The following is a 24,619-nucleotide window of genomic DNA, read 5'->3' as shown; positions in this document are numbered from 1 at the left end:
GACCTTTGAGGAGAAAAAGACAATGTATAACTGATAGATTTTATTTTTTTTTCCAGAAGTTCTACTTGCAAGAGGTATACCTACTTCCATCACATTTTAACAAGATCCACATGATACATAGCTTGGAGTAGTGCTTTTATTGGTTTATATACTCTGCAAGAAATGCAGCCTGAGTTTTGAATCTGGAGGTAAGTTTCAAGAGTAGCAGCTATGACATGCCAAGCACTTGTAAGCTTGGCAGAAGAATCTGAAGCAATCAAAACCCAACAGATATACAATTTAAAATCTCATGCACCTAGGTACTTTAAAAATGAAAAAGAAGAAGATGTGGGGTCACCATTAGGAAGGAGCAGAGGAAAACACTTCTGTTGGTTGATTGAGGGAAGAAGTTTGAACTACCAGTGTGAAGCGGAGGCAACACTAGGAGTAATCATAGAGCTGGAGAAGTCTGAATATTAATGTGAATGGTGATGGCAAGACCTTGCTTGGATGCTGCATTCTGTCATGATTATAAGTTTTAAAAAGAATGGGGGAAAAAAAAGAAAAAAAAGTGAGAAAAGAAGAGTCCAGGTTGAAAAAAGACAGTGTAAAACTCTGCCAGGATGATATGCTAGGATGTCAGGAGAAAGGATATTATGAGAGGAGATAAATTATAATAATCTCTCTCCCTACCCTTCAACCAAACAAAAAAATAAACAAACAAATCCCCCACCCCAAAAAAAAAATAAAACAAAAAAAACCACCAAAACCCAACAACCAAAACCCAAAAAAACAAAAACAAAAAAACCCAAACAAACCCCTCACTTGCTTAATATAGAAATACAATGATTGACCACAGTGTATGATTGTTCCTTCAGGAACACAGACTGGCTGAATAAATATTTCAGTTAAAAGGAGTGACAAAAAGAGTATAAAGTTGATGTAGTTACTTTAGCCACAAATTTAGGGAAAGGCTCCTACCCAACAGAGAAACAAAACAGGCTGTCAGGAACAGGTTGTCAACTGAGCAGTAGCAACACCAAAAAAGCCTTAGCCAGTTACATGAGGGAGCACAATAGCTTTGTAAATGAGATTATATATTGTCACAGCAGGGGACTGGCCCTGCTGACCTAAGATGTTCTTTCTAGTCTTAAGTGCAACTGATTAATTCATTAGCTGATGGTGCAGCCATTTCCCAGCCATTCATGAAGGGATACGCGGATGTGAACAGGCGGGGGATAAATTGGAACAACTCTGATTTATCTCACAGCCACTCTTCTAATTAAGTTTCCTAAGATAGAAGCCATGCATTTTTCTGCTAGACTCTCTGTTCTTATTGTAAACACACTTTTTTCCTTCCTAGTTCCTCTAGGTAAAAAAAGAAAGCCTCATGTAATACTCAACATTTTACATTGTAACTTCCATAGACCATTCTCAATCATAATCAGGGCTAGTAAACTACTTGCAATATGTGATAAGGTAACACAAAAAAATAAATCTGTCTAGATAAATTTAAAAACAAACATTTTTGTATATGCTGTTTAGAAGAATAGATTAAATAAGACTTACATTTTGTTGTGTTTTCCTGTGAGGGTTTATGGTTGGAAATTTTGCTTTCCTGGCAAACACGCATTCTTTGAAATTTCATAACGTTTTGTTGTATCCTGCAGTAAGTCTGCCTCACATAGACAGTATTTAAACAAACAAAATGAAATTACACTAAGATCAAAGTGATTTCGTATTGGGTGTTATTATTCAAATCCTTACAATAGCTGTCTTGCAGCAGGACCAAAATAAACACATGGTATTGCAACTGCTAACACGCGATAATGTTTGTACTTAGATCTTTCATAGATCCTTTTTGAAGAAGTTTATTTCTATGTGCATCAAACATTTAAAGCAAGATAAAAATATTTTTTAAAAGTTTAAAACTACAGAACTGTATTTTCAGTCTCTGTAGTAAGTAACTGGAGGATACCATCTGACCATCAGCAACTCTGGAAATCAGAGAACTCATCAGAATTCAGAATTCATGAGAAGAAGCAGAATTATCATGAAATCCTGGTAAGGTACTTTTTTTATCTTCCCACATATAAAGTTTTGTGGACATCAGTTAAAAATTTAGAGGCTTGGCAATTTTTTCCCCCTAGAGATTTCTACACTGATTATTTATATCTTTTTAACAAAGGAAAGGTGTGCCTCTTTAATCTTGCAATAGCTGAAGAAAAAAAGTTGCATTTTCCAACATTCTGTTCCATTAGAGATAAAACCCAAATTAATCACTTTGAACTTTATATCAAACGTTACTTAGAGCTTCCTTCACATCCAAGCCACGTACATACCTAAAGCCAGTAGGTAGAAACCTATGATAGTCTCTCCTTGCTCTGTTACAGCTGCCTCTCTGCTCAGAAAACTGATGTTGTTGTTCCTCCAGGGTGCCTGTGAAGAAAGCTGGACAGACATTTTCAGTGGAGCTTATGACCCAGAGATTGCCCTTCCTTCAGTACGTCTCCCCAAATAAGATGGTTCCAGCCTTTTCCTCAGTTTCTGCTGCCTGTATTCAATGGAGCTCTTTAGTGAGACTAAGGATCTAAAGAAGGAAATCTCAAGGGACAGGAGCTTTGCAGCCTGTTCTTCTTCACTAATCCTATCTACTAATACAGCCTGTGAATCTGTAGCCAGCCCAAGACAGGAGATTTCCTCATATCCTTATTACTGCTACATGCAGAAATCTTTAATGAGGACTGTGTATTTGACAAAAAGATGACTTCCTTTAAAATAGGGTGATACCACATAACATATAGGCTCAGAGGCACACACACACCGTGCCTAGCGATATGTTGCTAAAATAGCAGTACTTTTGTCTTCTTGTCTTCACTGAAGACCAGTAGATTTCTAGTTCAAATGAAATTGAGAAAAAAACTCACAAAACTTTAATAAAAAGCAGCACAGTAAACAACAGGGAGGTGTCACCACCTGAGAGTGTGACTTTAGCATAGCAGAATAAATCAACTATGAAGTTACTTCACCAGCAGTATAGTCGCTTATTTAGAAAGAAGGGAAGATAATTTGCAGTACAGGTTGAAAACAAAATTTAAGTCTTTTGAATCATATTTTTCAACTGATAACCACTCCCCAATTTAGTGTGCTCCAAGTATAGTTGGATTTTGCCACACTGTTGGAAAAATGAGAACTCATCTTGCTGAGGAGACGTTATTTGTTATTTAAGTGAGTCTGTCTGGAGTATTTTTAGTTTTTCCTGAGGTATGGATGATTATATTTCAGATAGAGCTTTTCTTACCAATCAGGCTGTAGTCATAAATTTAAAAATTGAGTCTGAATTAATTCATCTGGAGCAGCAAAATATTTCTGGTGAGTAACACTCTTACTGGACTGAAGTCTCTGTGCACCTCTTGGTGCCCCAGCCGGCTTTTCCCTTTCCCCTCTGAGCAGCAAATCAGCCGGCTGAAGGAAGCAAAGCACCACACTGGGAACCTCTACTGTCCATGAGCTGGTTTTGTCCCATCTGAGGCAGACTGATTCCTCCTGTCAAGCTTTCCTTCTGTTTGTTATGATAGCCTCACCATGAGACAGGGGAATAAAGACAATGTGATGAGAATGAAAGGGAAGTCCTTTATAAAGAGAAGGGAGAAAAACCATGTCATGGTGAAAGACAGGAGCCTCTCACCTTCCTGCTAATAGTGAGGACAGTGACCCACACACTCTCTTCACTGAAGTCCCCTGCAAGGGTGCTAGGCTTGAGTTGTCTCCGGCCATCTCACTCTTGTACAAGTCACTGGAGTGGTGCTCTCTCTTTCCCCAGCCTGAATTCTGTAGCATGGGTCTGGTAGCTTCCACAGATCCCATTTAAGTAGCCAAGTGGCCTGATTTTCCCAAGCACTAGCTACAGACCACCTCCTGATGACTTTTTGTAGAGCCTTCTTCTTAAGCCTGTGTATGAACAGCTGGAGTTTAACCCTGACAAGCCAACTAAAACACACTGCCTGGAAAACTGTGACAGAGTGACCTGGGACTTAGCAGCTCGATGGTTAACAGTGTCCATAGCAGTGCTCTGAAGGCCAAAGTCCTTCACCGTGGTGCTCCCATAACTGTTCAATATTCTCATTGTAGCCTCATCTTTGGGCATTGCTTGACCATGTACACATCCCTCAGAAGGCTGTCCAGCATGCCTGGCACATATAGTCTTTTCTCTGCTGTGGTGCTGCTCTCTGAGGTTGTCGTTTACGCATCCTGTGATCCCCAGCAAAGCCCTGGATGTGCATCAGCTTTTACAGGGAACACCCACAGCTTTTCAACATTGAGCTACAGCAGCCTCTTCTAGCTAGTTATCCACCTGTCTGTAAGTGGATCACTGTTCAGATGGAATGCTGGAACAAAGTTGTGCCTGAAGGCAGTACTTGGGGACATTCACAAATGTTCAATCCCCCCAACAAAGCCCAGCAATATCATCTACTCTTCAGGACAAGGAACTTGGGTCAAAGAGGTCCTCAGCTGAGACAAAAGCTTTGTCTGTGGATGCCCATGTCTTCATTGGAGTGTATTTCATCACCTACCAAGAGAAAGATGTGGAAAAGAACGACACTTTAAGTTGGGCACAAACTGCCTACCTGATCCATACTCCCTCTACTCTCTTGTAGAAAATTAATCAGTCAGCCAACAGACCGCTTGTGGGAGAAGTCCAAGGCCTCTGGGCAAGAATCCTCAGCCTTGTGAGAAGGAAGAGAACAGCTAGCTCCTCCAATGATGACGCATGTCTCACCTTGTGCAGCCAGGACCTGGTGACCTGGAACAAGGTGTTGGTTCCCAGCTCGTGGGGAGCCACGCTCACAAGAAGTATGGGGAGTGTTGGTCCACACCACCGGCAGTGCTGAGGTGGCAGAGCATGCTTGCTCACCACTTTCCTTTATGGACAAGCAATTTTTCCATGGAATTTGGCCCAGGCCTGGACTTCCAAATCTGAGTTTGGCATCTGCTGTTACAGAAATGCCAGTGTCTGTGACTTTGATTAAATAGGAAGAGGAACAACCACCGAAGAGTATTTTTCGTGTAAGCCATTCAAAGAAATGGCATGGTTTACTTATATCACCTCTTAAGGAATAAGCACTTTGAATGGTAATAAAGTAACAATGATCATTATTTCCCTTTTGCTACAATAAAAAGCAAATTATATCATTTGCCTGAATATCCTCAGCTTGAATCTTGACTTTTCCCAGCTGCAAGTTTCTTTTGGTTACATAGAAATCGCTCAGCTCCATGAAGGCTTCAGTTCAACTTTCCATTTCAGCGAGAAAGTCTTCTGCCAAGCCTTGTACCTTGCAATAATAATGAGATGAAAATTATTTTTTTCCTTTGCTATCAAAAGGATATTTTTTAATCAGTGTGAACTGTTCTCCGTGGTCCAGCATCCCTTTTGATGATTTTTTTCCTCTTTTGGTCTTCACACACTACACTGAGTAACTACTATCTTGGCCTGGTTGCAGTTTTCTCCTTACTCCCTCTGTTGGCACCCTTCGATAAAGAACAGGGGCTTTGCAAGCTCCTGTGGTTTGTTTCATGCATCCACAGGTCACTGTAATTTCGAAGGACAAGAAGTCTCCCTCAGCAGACTAGAGTTGCATCATTTCATTTTTATCAGTGCTTTGGTGGTTGCCAATTTACTGGTCTCACAGAGATTATCCCTGACTGCTTCTATTATCTTTGCAAAGTGCTTTGGAAAGATTAGAGGAGTATACAGTGTGGGCAGTTCTATAAATAGAAGAAAGCCAAAACACTGGGGTGGTATGGAGATATTACTGTATTTGACATAGCTATGACTGTGGAAAGACATGAAAAAAAAAAATGGTTTGGACATGAAAATACCCCTTTCCTAAGTATGTAGGAACTACAGTCTGGCTCCACAGAAGGAACACAAGCAATGCAAGTGTTCCTTGGCAGACTGGTGCCATGATTCCTGCGGTACACTCCCACGTGCCTTCCTCTCTGCTGTGACCTGCCTGCAGAGCTGTGAGACCTACCTCCTATCACCTGTGGGAAGGGAGGCAGGACTCGACACCTGGTTGCAAGGTCTTTCTCTCAGTAGATGGCAGATGATCTTACCTACTGTTTTGCCAATGACCAGGCCCAATAAAAATGATAACACCAGCAGGGAGATGAACCAATATGCAGACTGTATTGTAGACAGAAATGTTACTATATGAATGACCACCGGGGGTACAAACAGGTCAACAAGCTCATACATGATTCATGTCACCCCCAACGATCCCACAAACAACATGACGCAGCCCACAACAGGTGGTACAAACAGTGACCCGAGGTTGCCCACAGTTGGCATGGGAAACAGCCAGACCAGCCAGTTAAAAGCACAAGAAAAAGGTGCCCACATGGTGGCTCTCACCTGATTGATCCACGTTCGCAAAGGCCTAAACAGACCAGGGCCCAGCTCCAGGAGAGTCAGGAGGTCTGCCCTGAACCAGGAAGCTCTGGGGAGTGCACTCCACAGACAGACCCTCCTGACTCCCTGCCAGTGGTCCCAGCTTTTATCCCCAAGCAGGGACACCTGACCTTTGTCAACTCAATGCAGGACCCCTGGGGCTCATTTCCCTTCTGGCTCTCCCTGCAGGGCCGGCCGCACCCTGGGGGGAAGCTATAAGGCAAACTCACCCCCTCTTTATGAAGGGCTGTGGGAATCACCCATATGTCCACCTTAATTCAGGGGCTCGGGGTTCAAACCCCAGCATTTCACCTACCTACCCCTGCCAAGTCAGGTGGGAGGCAGGCACCCAGCCAACGCAGGGGTCTGGGAGCAGGAGGGCCCACAGCAGTGTCACAGCAATGCACGTCTGAGCTGGACATTTCAGTCCTCCTGTGAACTGCTCTCCACAGAACTTCATGGAAGGGACTGCACAATGGCATGAGTAGGCTGGGGTCAACCCTGCACACCTCCCTGCCAGCTGAAATCTAATAACCTCACTGACACAAGTAAAAGCAGAATTTGGATTTTAAGACTGTCATTAAGCCTAACAAGTATCATTAAGCCTTTCAAGTCTAACAGCAGATGAAACTTCTCTATATAAAAGAATATAAGAAATTAATACTCATTCTTCACTACACGTGAAGGTGTAACATGGCTGTTATTGGAAAGTTAGTGAAGGAAGAAACCCTCTGGAACCACCGATATCTCAGGTTACGTGACTAAAATGAGTGATGAAATGGCTGGGTTCTGACACAACAGGTTAATGAAGCCCATTTTATGGACACTCCAAACCAACCAATGGTCTCTGAGGTGGCAGGCAAAGCCAATTTAGAGCGGATATAAGCCATCAGGTAGCCCCTATCTGCGCTGCTAAAAATGTGCAACGGCCTTTTAATCCCTACTCACCTCTCTAAATGCATTTGAAGTGACATATATACCAGCACAGTAAGGCAAGTATCACAACAGCATTAATTGGCCTGAGACACTCAGGCAAGATACATTAGAGTTCAGTTTACTGACTGTTTCCACTACATTGTAACAGAAAAATCCTAAAAATTAAAATCTGAGTGTGACTGAAAACATATGATGTATGCTTCTAACAAGCACCTATTTCCCTTGAGGAGCATCAAGAATTTGGCAGTTGCCAAAGGAATGATTTTGTCGGAAAGCTAGCATAAGTTCTCACAGCACTATTCTTGTATGATATTTGTTACACATGGATTAAAGAAAGGCGCAAAAGAGGGAGGAAGCAAAAGGAAAAGTGTGCAGAAAGGATGGGTTAAAATAAACCATAAGCAGATAGAAAGTGGTTCTGTGGAACAGAACTACAGTTTTGTCTCTGGAAGGCAAAAATTTTGTGAAATTTTACAGAAATATCAATCAGGAGGATTTCAAGGCAAATCCAATAGTACATTAGTAGGAACATCTTTACATAGATTATAAAAATTAAATTATTTTAATTTCTACTTTGTGTTTTTTACTAGACTATTCACGATAAAAATAAAACCTGTCAATATCCAACAAGGTATCACTTAGTCTTGCAAGGAATAATGATGCAATGATCAGTTATGCCTACGGGTTTAATTGAGGTAGTCAGAAAATGCATTTCATGTCAGTAACAGATGATTTTTACAAAATCAGGTCACATATTTGTCCACAGTTTCCAAGAAAACAAACTTGTTGAAATTATTTGCACAGGGTCTTTTCTAACACCCACTGAATTAAAAGGAAAAAAAAAGGTCTAGAAACAGATCAAGTCAGTAATGCTTAAAACATGTCAATGGATGAATGGGAATGACGGTGCAACTTGCATGCCACTTGGAATAGCTTATCTGTAAGAAAGCAGACCTGAATCTGCTCCCACGTTGCTGAGGTTCAACTGGTGGTAACATAGCAACTGCCAATTTCATAGCAGAAAAACACATCTGAAATATTTAAATTGAAGAGTGATTGTCATACGAAACATGCTCAACCATTTATGTTTCAAAACATGCCCATTTAACCCTCAATTGTTCTTTTGCTGTGACATTTTACCATGAAAACAAATGCACTTGATGCATTTTCTAGTTGAATGTCCAAACAACATTTCAGCTCCTGTTAGTTTACTTGCTAAATTCAGTTAAGAAAATTATTACATCATATAATTAATATATTGTAAAATCCATGCTTCTGCCATGATTTTAATGGAGTTTAGCTCACTCTGCTTCATATTCTACCCATATTCTCATAAATCCTGAAAGCTAGTTTCTCTGAGGAATTGTGCTCTGTAGCTTGTGACAGAGCTAGAAAATTACCTGTCAGAAAAAATGCTTGGTTAGCACTTATTACTGCAATATACAGTCTGAAATGTAGCAATTTCTCAGGGAACACGGTGTTTAAAGTGATGCTGATATGAAAACAGACTATCTTGCAGCTTCAAATAAGTGCTACTTTTATGCTGAAAGATGATTCAGGGGAAGGGAAAACTATCTTGTGCAGATTAGGTGGCTGATGCTTTGCATTATTTAAACTCCCTGATCTGAGCTGAAAATACACTGAGTAGGTTACGGGATGCTAAAGAAAACTAAAACCCTCTGGGAAACTGAATCAATTCATGAGAGATCACAGTGAAGAGTGGGAAGTCCTGCTTCTAAGATGATAGAGTTTCCTAAGGAAGAGAGAGGATCAGGAACTCTTGACAACCACTGAGAGAGTGGAAATTTGGCTGGAAGGCAGAAGCATCTCTGTGGCGTGGGAGAGTTCAAGATTTGATCACTTATACGTCAAACCTGTCTTTGTGACTTGCAGTGATTTTTTATTATTTTTTTTTTAAATTAAAAAAATGTTATTGTAGTTCCTGCTCTAGCAAAACTTGGCTTTTTGGCCTTCCAGTCATCCTTGGCAAGCTCATTATAGCAGCAGGTTGAGACAAACCTACTTCAAAGCGGCGACTGACTTGGTGTTGTGTTACTGGGGCACTTTCACTGTCAGTGTTGCAGCAGCACTTTGGTGCTCCACTTGAGAAGGGAGAACAACTAAAGTATATTTTTTCCCCAGCGGTGGGCTAGCATTGTATCATATGCCTGCAGTATGTGTCAGTGTGCTCCCCCTGCCACCCACCCCCAAAGTGACCTGTATTTCCCTGTCACCCTGCTCAAGTGACAGTCACCAGCGGTGATCGCAATGGATGCGTCTGGTCACGCTGGCTGTGTCCAGCTCAAAGTGGGTCCAGGGGAGACAGATCATAACACAATAGCTAAGGGATAGTTTGAACAGTGTGCCCACCCAACCACAGTGCTGGTCAGTGTCTGACTCAAGGCAAATTTGGAACAAACTCACGTCTGTAGTCAGTATGTAAATATGACTATAAGTAAATTATCTTACTCCATAAATAGTGGACGGTCCAGAGCCCACTGAATTCTCCTGCATCACAGCAGAGTGCATGCCAGGAGCTCCCCTTGAGCGGGGACACCTCTCAAAGTTACACCTCAGGGCTGAAAGAGTCCTTATCCTGTCAGATACACTGTAAGTGAGTTGGGACTAAGTGTGCTGAAACTTTGAAGTCTTAGCTGAGTGATGTCAAGAATAGATTGTGCACATACAATCCTTTAGACATAAACATTGACCCAATCTGGGGCTAAGTCTGTGTCCAGCTGCACCTAAACTCCCCTCTTGAGAAGGAGTTTAGAATGCAAGGGAGACCATTCTGAACCTCATGACTCAATGGGATGCCTTTCCTGACAGTTTTGTCTGACCTGTCCTCTGTGCAGTAAATCAAGCGTGTCTTGCCGTCGAATCTTGTTAAACCGCTGCCACATTTAGATCAAACTGTTAAAATGCTGTTTTATATCAGTAAGCATACTGCTGCTTCTCTTTTGCCAGTGAAGTGAATCACTTCATGCAGAACTTAGGGATTTTGTGAAATATTGTGAACCATGAAAACAGAAGATGCTACCACTTACAAATAGGATCAAAACTGAAGCTACCCTTCACTGTCAGATATATTCAATACAGAGCATGCTTACTGCTTACTAATTGTAAATGACACGTTATTACAAATTATTGTGAGCAAATGTTTTTCGAGGACATGAAATTTATTCCTTAGGTGTTGGTTCAGAAAGGCAAAATATCCTGGTTTTTTCTGCTTACCAAACTCTGAAGTATGCTATAAGAGGCAGGTGCATCAAATGAACTGTCACTTTAACTCATGTGAAAAACAATGAGTCTCTGCAGAAAACGCAGGAAAAAACCCCCAGCATTTCATGTTTCACCAGAACTTTAATGTCAGGAGAATCTTACAGCTGCATTCTAGGGACTACACACACTATTGCAAATTTGGTGAATTAGATAATTATATGAGAGAAAAAAAAGGAAAACATAAAGCATCTCAAAATGTAAAAGGTCTCAATAATAATTCAATAAACCCCACATTTCCTAGCATTTACCCTTCTCCCTGGTGCCATACTTACCCTTCCACTCTTTCTCTTGAAGTCTTCAGGTTGTAGGCTTCGCTCAGAGGAGGGAATGGTTACAGGGAGTCACTAGTTTTCCTGGGAGGAGTATGATGGTGGTGGTAAGAGGTTTCTCCCTCTTCTTTTCCAGGAGAAGCAGGATGTTGCTGCAGACTAAAGAGCTGTGTGTTGAACCTAATGATTTCTTTCTTCTATTTCTATGGTCCACTTGGGGCTATTTTCATACATTTTCTTTCATGCTTTACACCTCACTCTTTTTATTTGGTCTGCAACTTTACATAGCCTGAATCTCCTACATAAAAAGTGTCTTACATGTGTTGTATACATATTTATTTTCTCTGCCACCTATAAGCTGCTTTTGCCCTGCTCCAGCCCTCTTCTCTTATCCCTCTGTGTCTGCACTCTTCTCCCCTGCACACTGGGATGCCGTGAACAAGTCCTCCTTTGTCAGGCCAGGACTATACTCTCCTACACTGCAACATTAAGACAGTGTCATAAATACTTCATTCTACACAAGAATAAATACTTGCTACTTCTGGGTGTACAAAAATTGTGGTTATGCCCCAGGATTTTAAAAAATCAGGAAAACAAATCAGGAAATAGGCACCTGATAATAAAAAAAAAAAAAAAAATTTGCTGTCACAGGTAAGCCAGCTAAACAAAGTTGGAGGCAGGCCATGGCAATTTGAGACAAATCGTGTCTGACATGCCTTAATACTGCAGAGTTAGTACATAGCCTATGGCAAATAACTAGCAATAGCAATAACTATTTGTAGGGCTACAGGTTACAGAGATCAGGCAGTCGCTGGATAGAGCTGCATTGGTTTCAGTTAAGTTTTGTTCATTCATATAAAAAATATAGAACAAAGCAAATCTTCTGCTTAACTCCACCTATTCTTGTCCTGTGTCAAGTTATGCAAATTGATACTGACCACTTTGAATAAAAATGTGGGTTCCCCTTTTGATGATGCCTTTGCTTTACGTGCTCAGCTCTGACAGCCAAACTAGCAAAACAACGTAGACTTTCACCTTATCTGTATGAGATTGTGTGCAGGCAGCATAAATGAGAGAAAACCCCAAGGCACTGTGCATTCATTCCATTGCCTTTACCATCATGTCTGAGAACAGAGCCTGCAAGGATTCTTTCTTCATTCTTTTCATTTAATTTGTGCTTGCCTTGCACAAAATGCCCAGAAATTACAAGGTAGTAGGATTCTCACCCTACAACTTCCTATTCAAACCTCAGATATGTTGGCTGCCTAAAACTTGCATTCAAGTTGATGAGCTTTCCAAGGATTTAGCCATAATTAGAATTTAATCCTGGATTAAGAGAATATAACACAGGAGGAGGAAATTACAGAAAACATAAATAATCTTTACCTGTTATTATGTTTCCATCAGCTGAATCCACTGAGTTGTTTGCAGGTGCCAGTTGCTATTATGAGCTATATAACATAGACTTCAATGAGATCTCTAATACCAGCATTCCAGCAGGTGTGGGAGATGATAATAGAAGTGTCTCATAACAATGATCAGTCTGGGAGGCTGCTATAGCAGAGGAATCCTAGACATGCTGTTTTCTTCTGCTCTTGTCCTTTCTAGACTTCCTGTAATACACTTACTGCTTTCCTGTTGGAAATTAGAAGGCATGCATCCTCCCAGGATGCTGAAAAGGAAAAATGCTTTTTCTTCTGATACCTGGTTCACGCTCCTGTACATCCCACACACTAACAGTACTAATGGACATTTCCAGAGTACCAAGAATGTCACTCCTCCAAATGAGATTAGAGCTTGGAAAGCACCTAACGTATTACCAGATCACTCAGAAACAGTTTCAGGTGGTCAGAGAATTACTCAAAAACTATATAACAGTACATTATGAAGTCAGGAGTATGAAATTTTTATGGAAGGCCAGCCACTTTTTTTTCTTTTTTTACTTACTATACATTATTTCTTACCATCAAATATCACCCTTTTATATTTTTCCCATGCTAAGTTTTGATCCATACATTAAAACGTCAGCACTCACAAGCCTTCTTGTTTAAGCTCCCAAGAGAGAGAAAAGTAGAAATCACCTTCCCATTAAATGAATTAGTTTACTTCAGGATAGTGCTCTTCCATCCATCAAAAGTATATTAAAAGAGAAGCAAACATTGTACTCTTACTTACACAACAGTAGAGGTCCCTTGTTGAACAGGATATAGGAAAATAAGATTAATGTCCACATTCTGGAAAGTTAGTGAGACCATTATTTTTGGATAAGCCACTTCGGTTTCTCTTCCAAACTTGGGGAAGAATGCAGCAGTGCAATTTCTGGAAAAGCAAACTGAGGTTTGGATTACTACTAGATACCTACTGGCTCTTTTGTATGACTGCCAAAGGAATTCTGTATAAATCCCAGGTATCTGGGCCATGTGGTAATGAAAATGAGTTTTATCACAGATATTATTTCCTCACACGAACAGTTCTAACAGAAGCATCATTATGTGCCAGAATACGAGTGTTTTGTGCAGGAACTCCATTCTGGCTGAGAAATGAAGTTGGCATTTTATAGCGGACAGCTTTCTGCCAACATACTGTATATACAATATTTTATAACCAAATTAAAGTATACTCTGTTTGAGAGGAAGCAGTTCCACATCCATGTAAGCAGTGGGATTTTACACAAGAAACTTCGACTCCATTAAACTTTTGTTTACTGAAAAGAAGACTCGTGCTCATTTGCAACAAGGCAAGTGAAAGAAAGTGGAAATTGTCACCACCTATGTATATTTTGTAATGCCATAAAGCTCTGACAAATGTTAGGGTTTTGGCTTCCCTATCTATGCCTAAGAATATTTTGGAAGCACTACGGATACATTCTAGGTTACCCTATAGATAAAACACGGATGGGTGATGATTTCACAACAGCATGTCTCAGAGTCAGGGGAGCGGCAGCACTGCTGCCCCACTGACTTCCTAACACCTGAGCCCCATCACCACCACCAGCCGTGCTTCACCCCCAGCACCTCCAGAGAACAGCTCATGCCACTTCAATTTACCAGGCAACTGCTCCAGGTTTTACCTGAAAGCTGGATAGAGCGTGCACACAGCCATACACATTTACTAAAGGACGGGGGTGATGGTGGGATGATGGTGGGATGATGAGGGCAAGGGGCAAATGTCCATGTCTTTTGTTCAGCCTGTATCTCTCCCTGTCTCTGCTGCCAGCCCCACTCTCTCTTCCTGAACCTTTTGTGTGTAGGCAAAGGCTCATTCTCCTTACTGTCTCTTCTGTAAGGTTTTCACAGATCTGAAATGCTTACTTATTTTCTTTCCCATCCAAACCCCAGGACTTGTGCAAAACCAGAAAGTAGATTGTCTCACTTCAATGGGTTTTTTATTTTTGACACGGAGTGCTTTTCAGCATGTTTTCCTAAGGAAAAAGCATGTGTGCCATCACACTATCAGCCTGCTCCTCCCTGGCAAATTTGATGTGCCCATCCCAACTGCCTGCAACAGAAAAGTAGTTTCAGACATATAGCTTACAAAAGGTTTCAGGAAAAGCTTTCTCAGCCTTTAATAATGCCAAGTGAGAGTTACTAACATGTCTTCCCAATCTCTTCTGTTAGAAGGATGTTAAGAAAGGGCAATAGTGGTATCTGTCTGTCTTCAACAAGGCTGAGATCAACAGTTTTACAGAAAATAGAGATACCATCACCTCAGCAGTTTTCAAGCTGCCATGGTATACAGAAAGGCTATAGATGCCAGCCTTTCTCACGGTAAACAGTGAAGCAAGACATATCTAAAGACAAATATATTCCTTTTTTTTTTTTTTTTTTTTTTTTTTCCATGTGACTGACAGCACTCCTGTGAGAGAAAAAGACTCAGTACAACACAACCTATAGGAAGAGCAAACATCCTCTCATCTCTGCCTGGAAAGTTTTGAAACACCAGCACTGTTCACAGGGACTCCACTCTGACAGCACTTTAGGGAAAGGATAGAAGTAGATAACATTTCAGAGAAGAAGAAGGAACAAACAACCCCAGTAGGCATTTCAGAGTGGTTTGCCTGAAAAATGCAGCCTCCCTGGTCTTGCAAATGAATGGTAAAATTCTTCAGCACTTCAAAAGGAGCAGTATCAGCTTTTCAGGGCTGTTTGCTTGGTGTATAAGCAAACAGGCTGCTTGTTTGGGCAAGAGAACAGGCTACCAAGTGGGGTCAGAAGAGGTGAGGAGTTACTCACATCAAAACTGTGCAGCTTGACAACATGGCCAAGGAGTCAGGCACTTCACCACATTGCCGCTTCTGCTCATGATCCTTTGAGCGGGTCAGCCAGGGCTGCATCTGCTGAGGGGGAAACAGAGACCATCACTGTTCATAAACACACAAAAAGTGAGTTTTCAAAACACTGTCAGCCAGTCCTCAGGTCACTTTATTAATGCAAACTGGAAAAATAAAGTCTAAAATTTGAAGAGGACTTTTCATCTTTAGGGTGCCAATGCTTTCCACAAAGGACATTTTATTTACCCAGGCAAACCCAACAGATTGCTGCCAAGCTCAGGGCTTGCTCATGCATCAGCTGAGGGATCTGAACCTTTTTTGCACCTGTGGTGAGTTTTAAGGATCTTTTCTGATACTACGTCAGAGATTAAATGCATTTGCTTTCTCGTAACATTTTCAATCATATTGTGTTGTTTGACAAGGAGAACTGTAAAGCTCAAGGCTATTGAGAGTTTTCTTTAAAAGGCTACAAGAACTGGTTCTTTAACAGCCTGGCTGGAAAGAGGAGCTGGTAGAGCTACCCATACTGTGGCAGTACTACTATTGAATGTTCACTTCCACTTAGGTCAAGATAAAGTCACACTGAATGACATCCAAGTTATTCCAAGTGACAGAGATAAACTCACAAAAGTGACAGCCATTGGTCATAGACAGAAAGTTGTGCTTCAGTACGCTGAGATAATCCTTTTCTCCCCACAGCAAAACCAGCAGGCAAGGCACTCACAGCATGGCAGCTGAGACAGATCTCTGCTGAAATGTTAGATTTTTCACCCTGTTTGGGACTTCTGGGAAGAAAAGCTGCTGCCAGCAGAAGACTGAGGCTGGATGAATACAAAGACTGCAAGCAGCCATTAGCCAAGAAGACAATCTTCTGACCTGTGTGAGGAGGGAAATCATCTTCCAGATGCTTTCTCAGCACTGTCCCTGTGCCACAGTACACAGCTCAGGAACCTGCACAAGCACTGCAGGAATGACAAGTGGAGAGCTCTGACCGGACACATCTAATTCAGAATTGCCCTCCCAAATCTTTAAATCTACTACCTAAATCTGTGTCCCACGTGAGATCATATAGATCTTGCCAATGGCTCTGTTCCCTCTCCTGACATACACTTGCTAAAATCTCAGGGATAAGAAGGAGGTAAGCTTTGTTAAATAGGTCCTTCATCCTCCCTCTGGTCTAGCACCTACCCAATGATGATAGAGATGGGCTGTGCCTTTTCTATCCCCCCTTATAGCTCTCCATATATGGTTTCTCTTTCTAATGCCAAGGACCTCCACATTAGTCACCAGAGGGTATTCTTTCTCTCACTTGAGATGTGGATGTGCCCCAATCTACTGTGATCCTCTGCAGCCAATGCTGGAAGGAGTCTATCTCCTACACCATAGTAAAAAGTGTTCTGCAGCAGATGAGCAGAAGTGCTTCTTCTCTCAGTACTATTGCTGGCACAGCCTCAGATTATCCACCTCCATGAGATAAAAATGTGTCATCTCAGTAATGTACTGCCTCAGGATATTTTTCTTCAAATACTGAAAATGACTTCTCAGATTCCATAGGGACATAGTGTCAAACAGCTGGGCAAAGACACTTAGGACACTTCCCATCATCTGTGCAGGGAAAAGAGTGGACAAAAACAAGCATATTTTTGGTAGACTGCTCTGGAACAGCAATTAATACCTTGCTGTGTGGGCTAGCAGAGGCAGCCAGGAAAGTCTACCTGCCAGAGTGCTATTAATAGCTTTGAGAGACTCAGGTCTTGTCTTGTCTGGTATTAGGCTTTCCATACTGGCTCATATGAGCTGCTTATTTAAGCAGGACACCTGAAATTTATTCAGCAGGACCCCTGAAATTTATAGCACCTTTTTTTTTTTTTTGCTCATTGCGAGTCAGATTTTTCTTTGTGTTAACTCTTTTACTTTGCTACCTCTGTCTTTGTATAGCTGAGTACCCCATCCACAAGATGCCTGAAGGACCTCGAGTCTGCTACCCTGAGGTCTAGGGCTTTCTGCCTTCCTCACACCCCCTTCACATCAGCCACCATGCTGACTGCCTCACCCTTGTTTTTATGCCCTGTTAGTAGAGTTTCTGGTGCTCCCTAGACATCAGGTAGCCTCCTTCCCCTCAGAGGGCACATCTCCCTTCATTTGGCAGTTCCCAGCTGTGGCTGCCTCACCTCAGGAGTGCCACCAAGCACGTGCTGCACACTCCTGATTCCTGTCCTCTACCCCACTGACGTGTTCTGCCTTTCTGACCCCAATGAGGTGGCCTGCACCTGAGGCACCTCCCAAATATTCCAAGTTTAAGAGGAAAAAAAAAGGTGAAAGAGGAAGATTTATGAACACACACCATGACCAAAAGAGAGAAGAGACTGAGTTAACCTGTGACTTAGAGCACAGATACCCAAGCTGGTAAGAAGAAAGGCTCAAAGTCTGGCTGTTTTTCCCACTGGTTCTGTGAGCAGCCAAAACAACTCTTCAGCAGCACCATCCTTATTAGCAGGACTCATGTTTATGCACCTTGTTAGTTTGGGGAGGAAGAGAGGCTGGCCCCACACGCCAGGGCTGTGGTTTGCACCTCCGAAGGTGGAGATGGGGATCCCTGGCTGGAGGCAGCAGGATGTGCTGTCTGCTGGGGCAGGGAGCTCGCTGGCTACAAATCCTGTTTTATGCCTGCACTTCTTGATTTTTTTAAACCAGCCTTTTCTAATAAAAAGGCTCAGCCTTCACAAAGGAGGACATTCAAAGAATAATTTAATTTCACAAAATCCTTCATATGGTAAAAGCCTATAAATCCCCTTCCGCTTTCACATAGAGTTTTACTGAATACAGTGGTTTTACCAGTCACTGCTGGGGCACAGGTCACTAGTCACAGCTGATGACAACCACAGAAATAACCAGGGGCCTCTACAAGCGACTTAAAAGAATCCTGGATGTAAAAATTAGTTTGTTTCAGATGACAGCAAACTAGATGTAAGTAAATACAAGTCATCAAAGTGCTAACGACTGGCTCCAGGCACTTCAAACAGGCACTAAATTCCAGGGAAACTGAAGGTGTATCACAGCTGGGCATCACGCTGCAGTGATCCCATCCCATTGCAGTGATGGATCATTTAGATGACCTTCGGCACTGGAAATCCAGGTGGAAACCCTTCAGAATTTGGTAAGAATTAAATATCTACTCACTGGGGAGCATTAAAAAGGGATTACATACCTCACCTCAGTATTTAATCTCCCAGAGAATTAACTTCTGTACAAATGACTATATAATAAGGTATTCAGAGCTCATCCCTGGGCCAGCTTTTGTAGCTGAGCAAATCAGCATATGGTAATAAACCTTGTAAAACACGGTTTTCATTAATAATGAATAAGAACATAGAAAAGATTTCCTGTGTTTGTCACATCTTCACAGACTGACCTAGTGTGAACAGTTTAGCTTTGGAGCGCCGCACACGGAAATGAGAGTCAAAGGCGACTGCTGCCATCCTGTGGCGGGAACAGGTATTTCAGACTGACACTGCCAAAGAAAATGCAGCCTTTTAACGGTGACATTCTGAAAAGAACTCTTGCTAACTTAAAATATTCTTAAATTCCACAGAAGGAAAGCTAGTCTTCTGTAAACGGTGACCTTCAGATCTTAGAAAGCCATGGGCCACGACAGCGGTTCTGACAGAAACGACTCTCCTAAGCAGAAAGTAAGGACCAGATGAGAAGAGGCTGATGTCTATCTTTCAAACGGAGAGGTGTTGCAGTGTGCAATCACCTAACTGCAGAAAGGATGCTAACCCTAACCCAGCTCTCACCCTAACCTTGTCTGACCATCAGTTCCAGAATGTACATAAATACAAGTCTCTCCCCGTTTCTGATGGTAACTCTGCTGGTGGCTTTCTTTCCATCTTTTCTGCTGGAAATCCGTGAGATGGCTCAAATAAGGTGAGCCCTCTGCTAAGACTGCCTCCAAACACAACACACAGTACCACTCCTAACACTGAATCTAAAGGCAGAGGAGGAGGATATCAATAAATCAGTACCTGGCCAATGGGTTTTTACTTTCCGAGAAACTATTTCTCACATCTTGTCCCCAGTTTTAGTCTTTTTGGGGAGAAATACAGTTTTCTATAATATGAGTATGAGATGTGCACACTTGGGAACACATGAGGACTTCCAGACTGACAGCAAAATACTTTTTAACTTCAGATAACCTGGAGACTCCAGAAACAGACAAGCCAAAAGCTTAAGGGATCTCAGCCTGAACAAAATTTGAACTCCCTGAAACAGTATGGTGACCACACAATCCTTGAGAAGCAAGAATTTGCAGAAAAGATCAGAACTGCTGAGGTGTGGCACTTCAATCTCACCCTTGGCCAAGAGTAAACATGGTGTAGGACTGAGATACAGAACCTGACTGGAAGAGAGACAGGGAGAGAGTCTTCAAGAAGACTAAGATTCCGTAGGCCCTGACAAACATGGCTACAACTGGGACCCACATTTCCAGAACTGTAGTCTTATTAGAGAATGAAAGACTTGACAGGGACTCAAAACTAGCTGGTATCCTGTGTAATGCTGCTGTGTCCTATAGCAGGCTGTGCTGTGTCCTTGGAATGGGCCCTAGGACAGAGTGGACATCAGGAAACCTTGCACCTAGTCAACCACTGTATCCTCTAGCAAGACACTCTCCATGCTCACGTGTTCATCACAGGCCAAATTGCATCCAATTTTGGATGCATTTTCCATCCAAATTTTGGATTTTTCATGGCTTGAAATGGATTTCATGGATTCATAACAGTATCTAGCAACATTTGCAGGAATTCTATACATCCTGCACCTATACGGGCTCCCACTTTGTCCTAAAACAAGCCCCTAGACACCACCAGTAACGTTACAAGCACTATTACCTGTACCAGTCCTATCTTTCATGCCAGACTGTGAACCATCCCATTTCAAAGAGAGAGGGCAGTCTCTTCCACCTTGCAGATATTAGGTTCTAGGGGGGTCCAAGTCCAATTCACAGCAGTGTAAATATCACTTACCTCCTGCTAACTTCAGCTGTGCTGCCCAAGATCTCCACAAAACAAGCACTCAGCCAGGTTGTTAAACGTAAAGAACAGGGAGACACTAGGAAGGCTGATATGACGTACGTCATTTCTGGACTGTGAAGTCTCTGCAGAGGTGATGAGAAGCCATTACAGAGCACAGTAGGACTGTGCCCCACAGATGCACGTGCTGCCCAGCCTTGTTTTCCCACTAGCACGTGATAACACATCAGGCAGAAAAACCACAGAGTCCCTCTATACCCATCTGAGAACCAGACCATAACAGACTCCACAAACAAAACAACTTACACCAACACAGACAAAATGGGAGTTTCAGTGTCCCAGCGCACTCTCTTAGTCTCAGTCATGCAGTCAACCTCTTTTTTTCACCCAGACGTTGTCCTTCTCAACAGCCCCTTTCCTTCTTCTGGGCTCAGTACTCAATACCTTGCAGCAGGCAGACTGTGTCCACATGGAAAGGAGCATGGCCAGAGGCAGGGAAAGATGGCCACAGTGGGACTTGGCCCTTCCCAGGAAAGACAGATTGATGAGAGGTACAGGCCAGAAGGAAACAACAAAGACCTTCTGGTTGGTCCTGCTGCTTCACATCCTGGGTCAGTAAGTCACTGCTGTTGGTAATACTGAGTATATCTGGTCTTGCATTCTGAGGTCCATCCATCCACATCTGATCTCCACCTTCTCCTGAGCAATTCCATAGTGGCAAAGAACACGAATGTCTCCTGACCTTACGATACCTTGTGATGTCTAGACTCTGCCATTGCTTTCAGCTGTGAGAAGGGAGTTGTTTTTCTGTTCTATGAAATAGAGTTTCTACAAGACAATGGTATGACCTGCATGGTATATTCTCATCTCATGTTCCAGGTACTACTCTAATGACTGAAACGTGCTTGTGAATTGTTTAGGGATAATACTAATGGAAAGGCCGTTGAAACCCATTCAGTGTTCTTCACACGTTTATTTAAATAGGCTTTTCAAAACTCAGAGCTTTTAATTGAAAAAAGATCTGGCTACAAAGGGAAACTTTGTTCTGGGAGCCATTTGTAAGAGTGCCTACAGAATTGTTTGTAGGTAGCCAAAAAAGTTGTTGATCAACACTTCAAAAGAAAATGTTGCTATCATTTTGTCAATGGGTACATGACAAAGAATGATCATTAAGTTTGCTAACTAAATATGCATTAGATACAGGGCTCCTAAAATCACCCTGAAGACTACAGGATTTTACTTGATTTTTACCCCAAATTTCAACACTTCCTGTTCTAAGCCAGAAAAGTTATACTTCAACTCCTTAAAAGTCCATTCAGAGCATTACAAAAAATTTATGGGGCTCTGGAAAAGCAATGTCTACAAAACAGGAATAAAAGACATCCCTGTCCATCCTTCATGGCTGAAATGCTCTATAGAAATCTTAAGGGTGTCAAGGATCCTGTCTTACTGAAGCTGTCACCACTGCAGCGGTTCTGCAAGACCCTCCTTCCAGAACCAGGTGCTTATGTAGCACAGCCCACTCTTGTGCTGTTCGGTGCCGACGGGCGGCTGCAGTGCCACGCTGTGCTTCGATTTCCAGAATGCCCACTGCAACGGATGTGAAGTGAAACCTTCTAGGGCTCCATCTTGTACAATCTCAGATATGCCTTTAGAGGAAGCAATCATTCGGATTTTGGCAAAAGCTCCGTGGTTCTGGTGACAGTGAGGTTTAGATCAAGCTGATAGGACTGTTCCCTCCGTGCATCAATGACAGATCTGTGCAGAAGGAAGTGGCTCTCAATTTGTTTTCATGCCATTGCTAGCAGACGTTATCAGCTTCTTCTGGAACCGAGGATCTGCATTTGTCTTTTTCAAATTTATCTCAAGGACAACTTCTATCCCTCAGACTGGGGGGGTGTGAATGCAGGTAATACTGCAGAGACTGTTTTTCATAATGAAAGAGCTGCGAGGTGTTCTGAGGGATTTCCATGCTAATTTAGAAATCTTCTAAACCCAGGATTCCAAAATAGGGACACAAGCAGCATGATCTGCATAGGCCTTACTTTGCATGATTCATTTTCCTATGAAGGCAATACAAGCAGAAGGAGAAACGTTCCTGGGAGCAGTCAATGATTTGTCTACAGATAAAAATGAACTGACACGTTAACAGCAACGCTGCTGTTCCACTCGAAAGAATTCCTGTACAGCCTGCTTGAGATGGGCAATGGAGTAACTCCTGGAGGCCCAAAATGCAGTCAGTGGGAAAATCGTGATTGTTTTCTCTGGTCAGTGTCCTGAATATCAAGCCATAGAACTATGCAGGATTGGTTATTGACAGAAACAGATGTAGGATCAAAATTTGCTTTCCACAGTTTTTAAATAACTGGGATAATCTCAAAACAATTTCCTGATCAAGAAATGCAAACACTTTACCTTCTTTGCTGAGTTTTTCATCCCACTGTATTCAGCCGAAGTTATAACATGCTGTTTGAAATAAACATGTATTTGAATTTATAAATTTGCATGCAATGCTACAGAAAATGAAGATTAATATTTATTACTGAAAGGTAACATAAAACCCAAACACAAAGATTGGAAAATGAGTAACAAAATAATGAGCTGTTTAAATTAGCATTCAGTGCAACAAGAAGCTTATATCCAACTTTTGCAGATTTATGGAAGAGATGAAAACAAAACATAGTGACAAAATTCAGGAACTAATTCCACCAGTCCATACAATTTCTTCAACAATTATTGTTAGGACTGGACACTGATAGGCTAATCCAAAGGGCCATCACTGATCAACACATTCAAAAGGCAAGAAGTCCTGAATTAAGTCCTCATCAAAAGAACATGAGCAAGGGAACAAGACACTTCATTTCACCAGGACAAAGCACTTAAAACACTGAAAGCATTCCTTCTAATCTTCAGTGACGAGAAACTCTCTGCAAGGAAGGTATTTCACTTCTCCATCATTAGATGGGCTCTACAAAAGCCCCACTACTACCTGCAAAATTGCAGGCAGTATCTACTTCAGCGTTAGAGCAGGTAGATTTCCTGTACAACCACCAGGAAGTTTCTTTTCAGGCTTAAAATAAACACAGCTGTGCCCTCAAGAGTAGCCAAACACTAAACTGTCCCCATGAGATTCAAGATCCATCGCGTTCGGGGATTTTGTCTTTGACCCGATGACAGAGGTTTTTATGGTTTCTGGAATGACTTTACATCCAAGGATAACTTTGAAGTTTTAACAGTTAGGATTGAAATCTGAATTAGAGAATAGTTCCAAACCCAGACAGATCCTGCTACTGTGACAATACAGCTTCATCACCCAAAAGCAAGATACACTTTGCAGAATGATGACAGGAGTCAGTAGGTTTGGGCTTGGGTGCATGGGAGCTGAGAACTCCCAACTGAGTTGAGTAGGTGCTGTTATAAGTGGAGCAAGCTGCCGCTCCCCACCACCCACTGCTGCCCCAGCTGGAGAAGCTTCCTGCTGCACAGGCCCTGCATCACCCACAGCTTCAGGAGCTGAAACCTGTATCTCAAATTGTCCCCTTGGAAATGAGGACGCAGCTGTAGAAAGGGTCCTGTGCAGAGACACACACTTGACTGTTGCCAAGCAGCCGGTGCCGTTTCGGGGCTGGCTGCAGTTTCCAAGGGCCACGCCAGCAGAAAGAACACCGCGGCACTTTCATTCACCGCGGCACAAGGAGGTGAACAGAGCTGCTGCAGTAAAAGCACCATGCCGGCCTGCAGGCTGCAAACCCCTGGCACAGGCAGCAGCAAATGCTCTGTATCACCAGGTGCCGACACCAGCTCAGAGTCCAGCCCAATCACTACCTTCCACCAGCAAGGAACTGACACTGCTTTCAAGTTTCTTAGCCAAGAGAACATAATGGTAGGACTCTGGACTACCTGTGACATACTGTGCACAGTCCCTGACTCAAAATTTTATTCTAGCCAGCAAGTGAGTTCATATCAAACAATACAGCTGAAACCCAGAAAAATGTTTGGCTAGTTCCCCCCTCCCCACCAAAGGCTATTTAATCAAGCGATACAAATAACCTAACTTCAAGTTAACTACAAATTCTATGATTTTAAGGAGACTTTGCTTCCAGGACTCTTCATATTAAAAATGAAATGGATTTTGGTAAATTTAAAAAAGAAAAATATTATTTTTTTTTTTTACCAATTCTCTTCTAGGGTATTTGTCAGCAGCTGTTCTTGGGTGATCATTTACAGCTATGACATGCTAAAACAAAAAAGAATAATGAAATCCAGCTCCCTGAAAGAATGCAAGATTCAATGTTTCTGGGAAAACAATGCATAATAGAGAACACGAAATACATAGGACTCAGGAGAAAAGTGGATTTGCATGGTTCTTTTTATTCAAATGTTTTTTGTCTTTTTTTTTTTT

The 24,619-nt window shown here is 42.1% G+C and overlaps 1 protein-coding gene across 1 annotated transcript in view; it reads right to left on the bottom strand.

Annotated features, from left to right (window-relative positions):
- Positions 1–2,442, bottom strand: part of LOC103768579 (opsin-5-like) — a 30,571-nt gene extending 28,129 nt beyond the window's left edge. The window contains exon 1 of the mRNA XM_008935731.1: positions 2,322–2,442. Coding sequence (XP_008933979.1) covers positions 2,322–2,442 — 121 coding nt within the window. The remainder of the gene's footprint in view (positions 1–2,321) is intronic.
- Between the last annotated feature and the right edge of the window lie 22,177 nt (positions 2,443–24,619).

This window comes from Merops nubicus, unplaced genomic scaffold, assembly GCF_000691845.1.
Source record: "Merops nubicus isolate BGI_N331 unplaced genomic scaffold, ASM69184v1 scaffold12362, whole genome shotgun sequence".
In the NCBI taxonomy this organism is placed as follows: Eukaryota; Metazoa; Chordata; class Aves; order Coraciiformes; family Meropidae; genus Merops; species Merops nubicus.
This window is presented reverse-complemented; position numbering and strand designations above follow the sequence as displayed.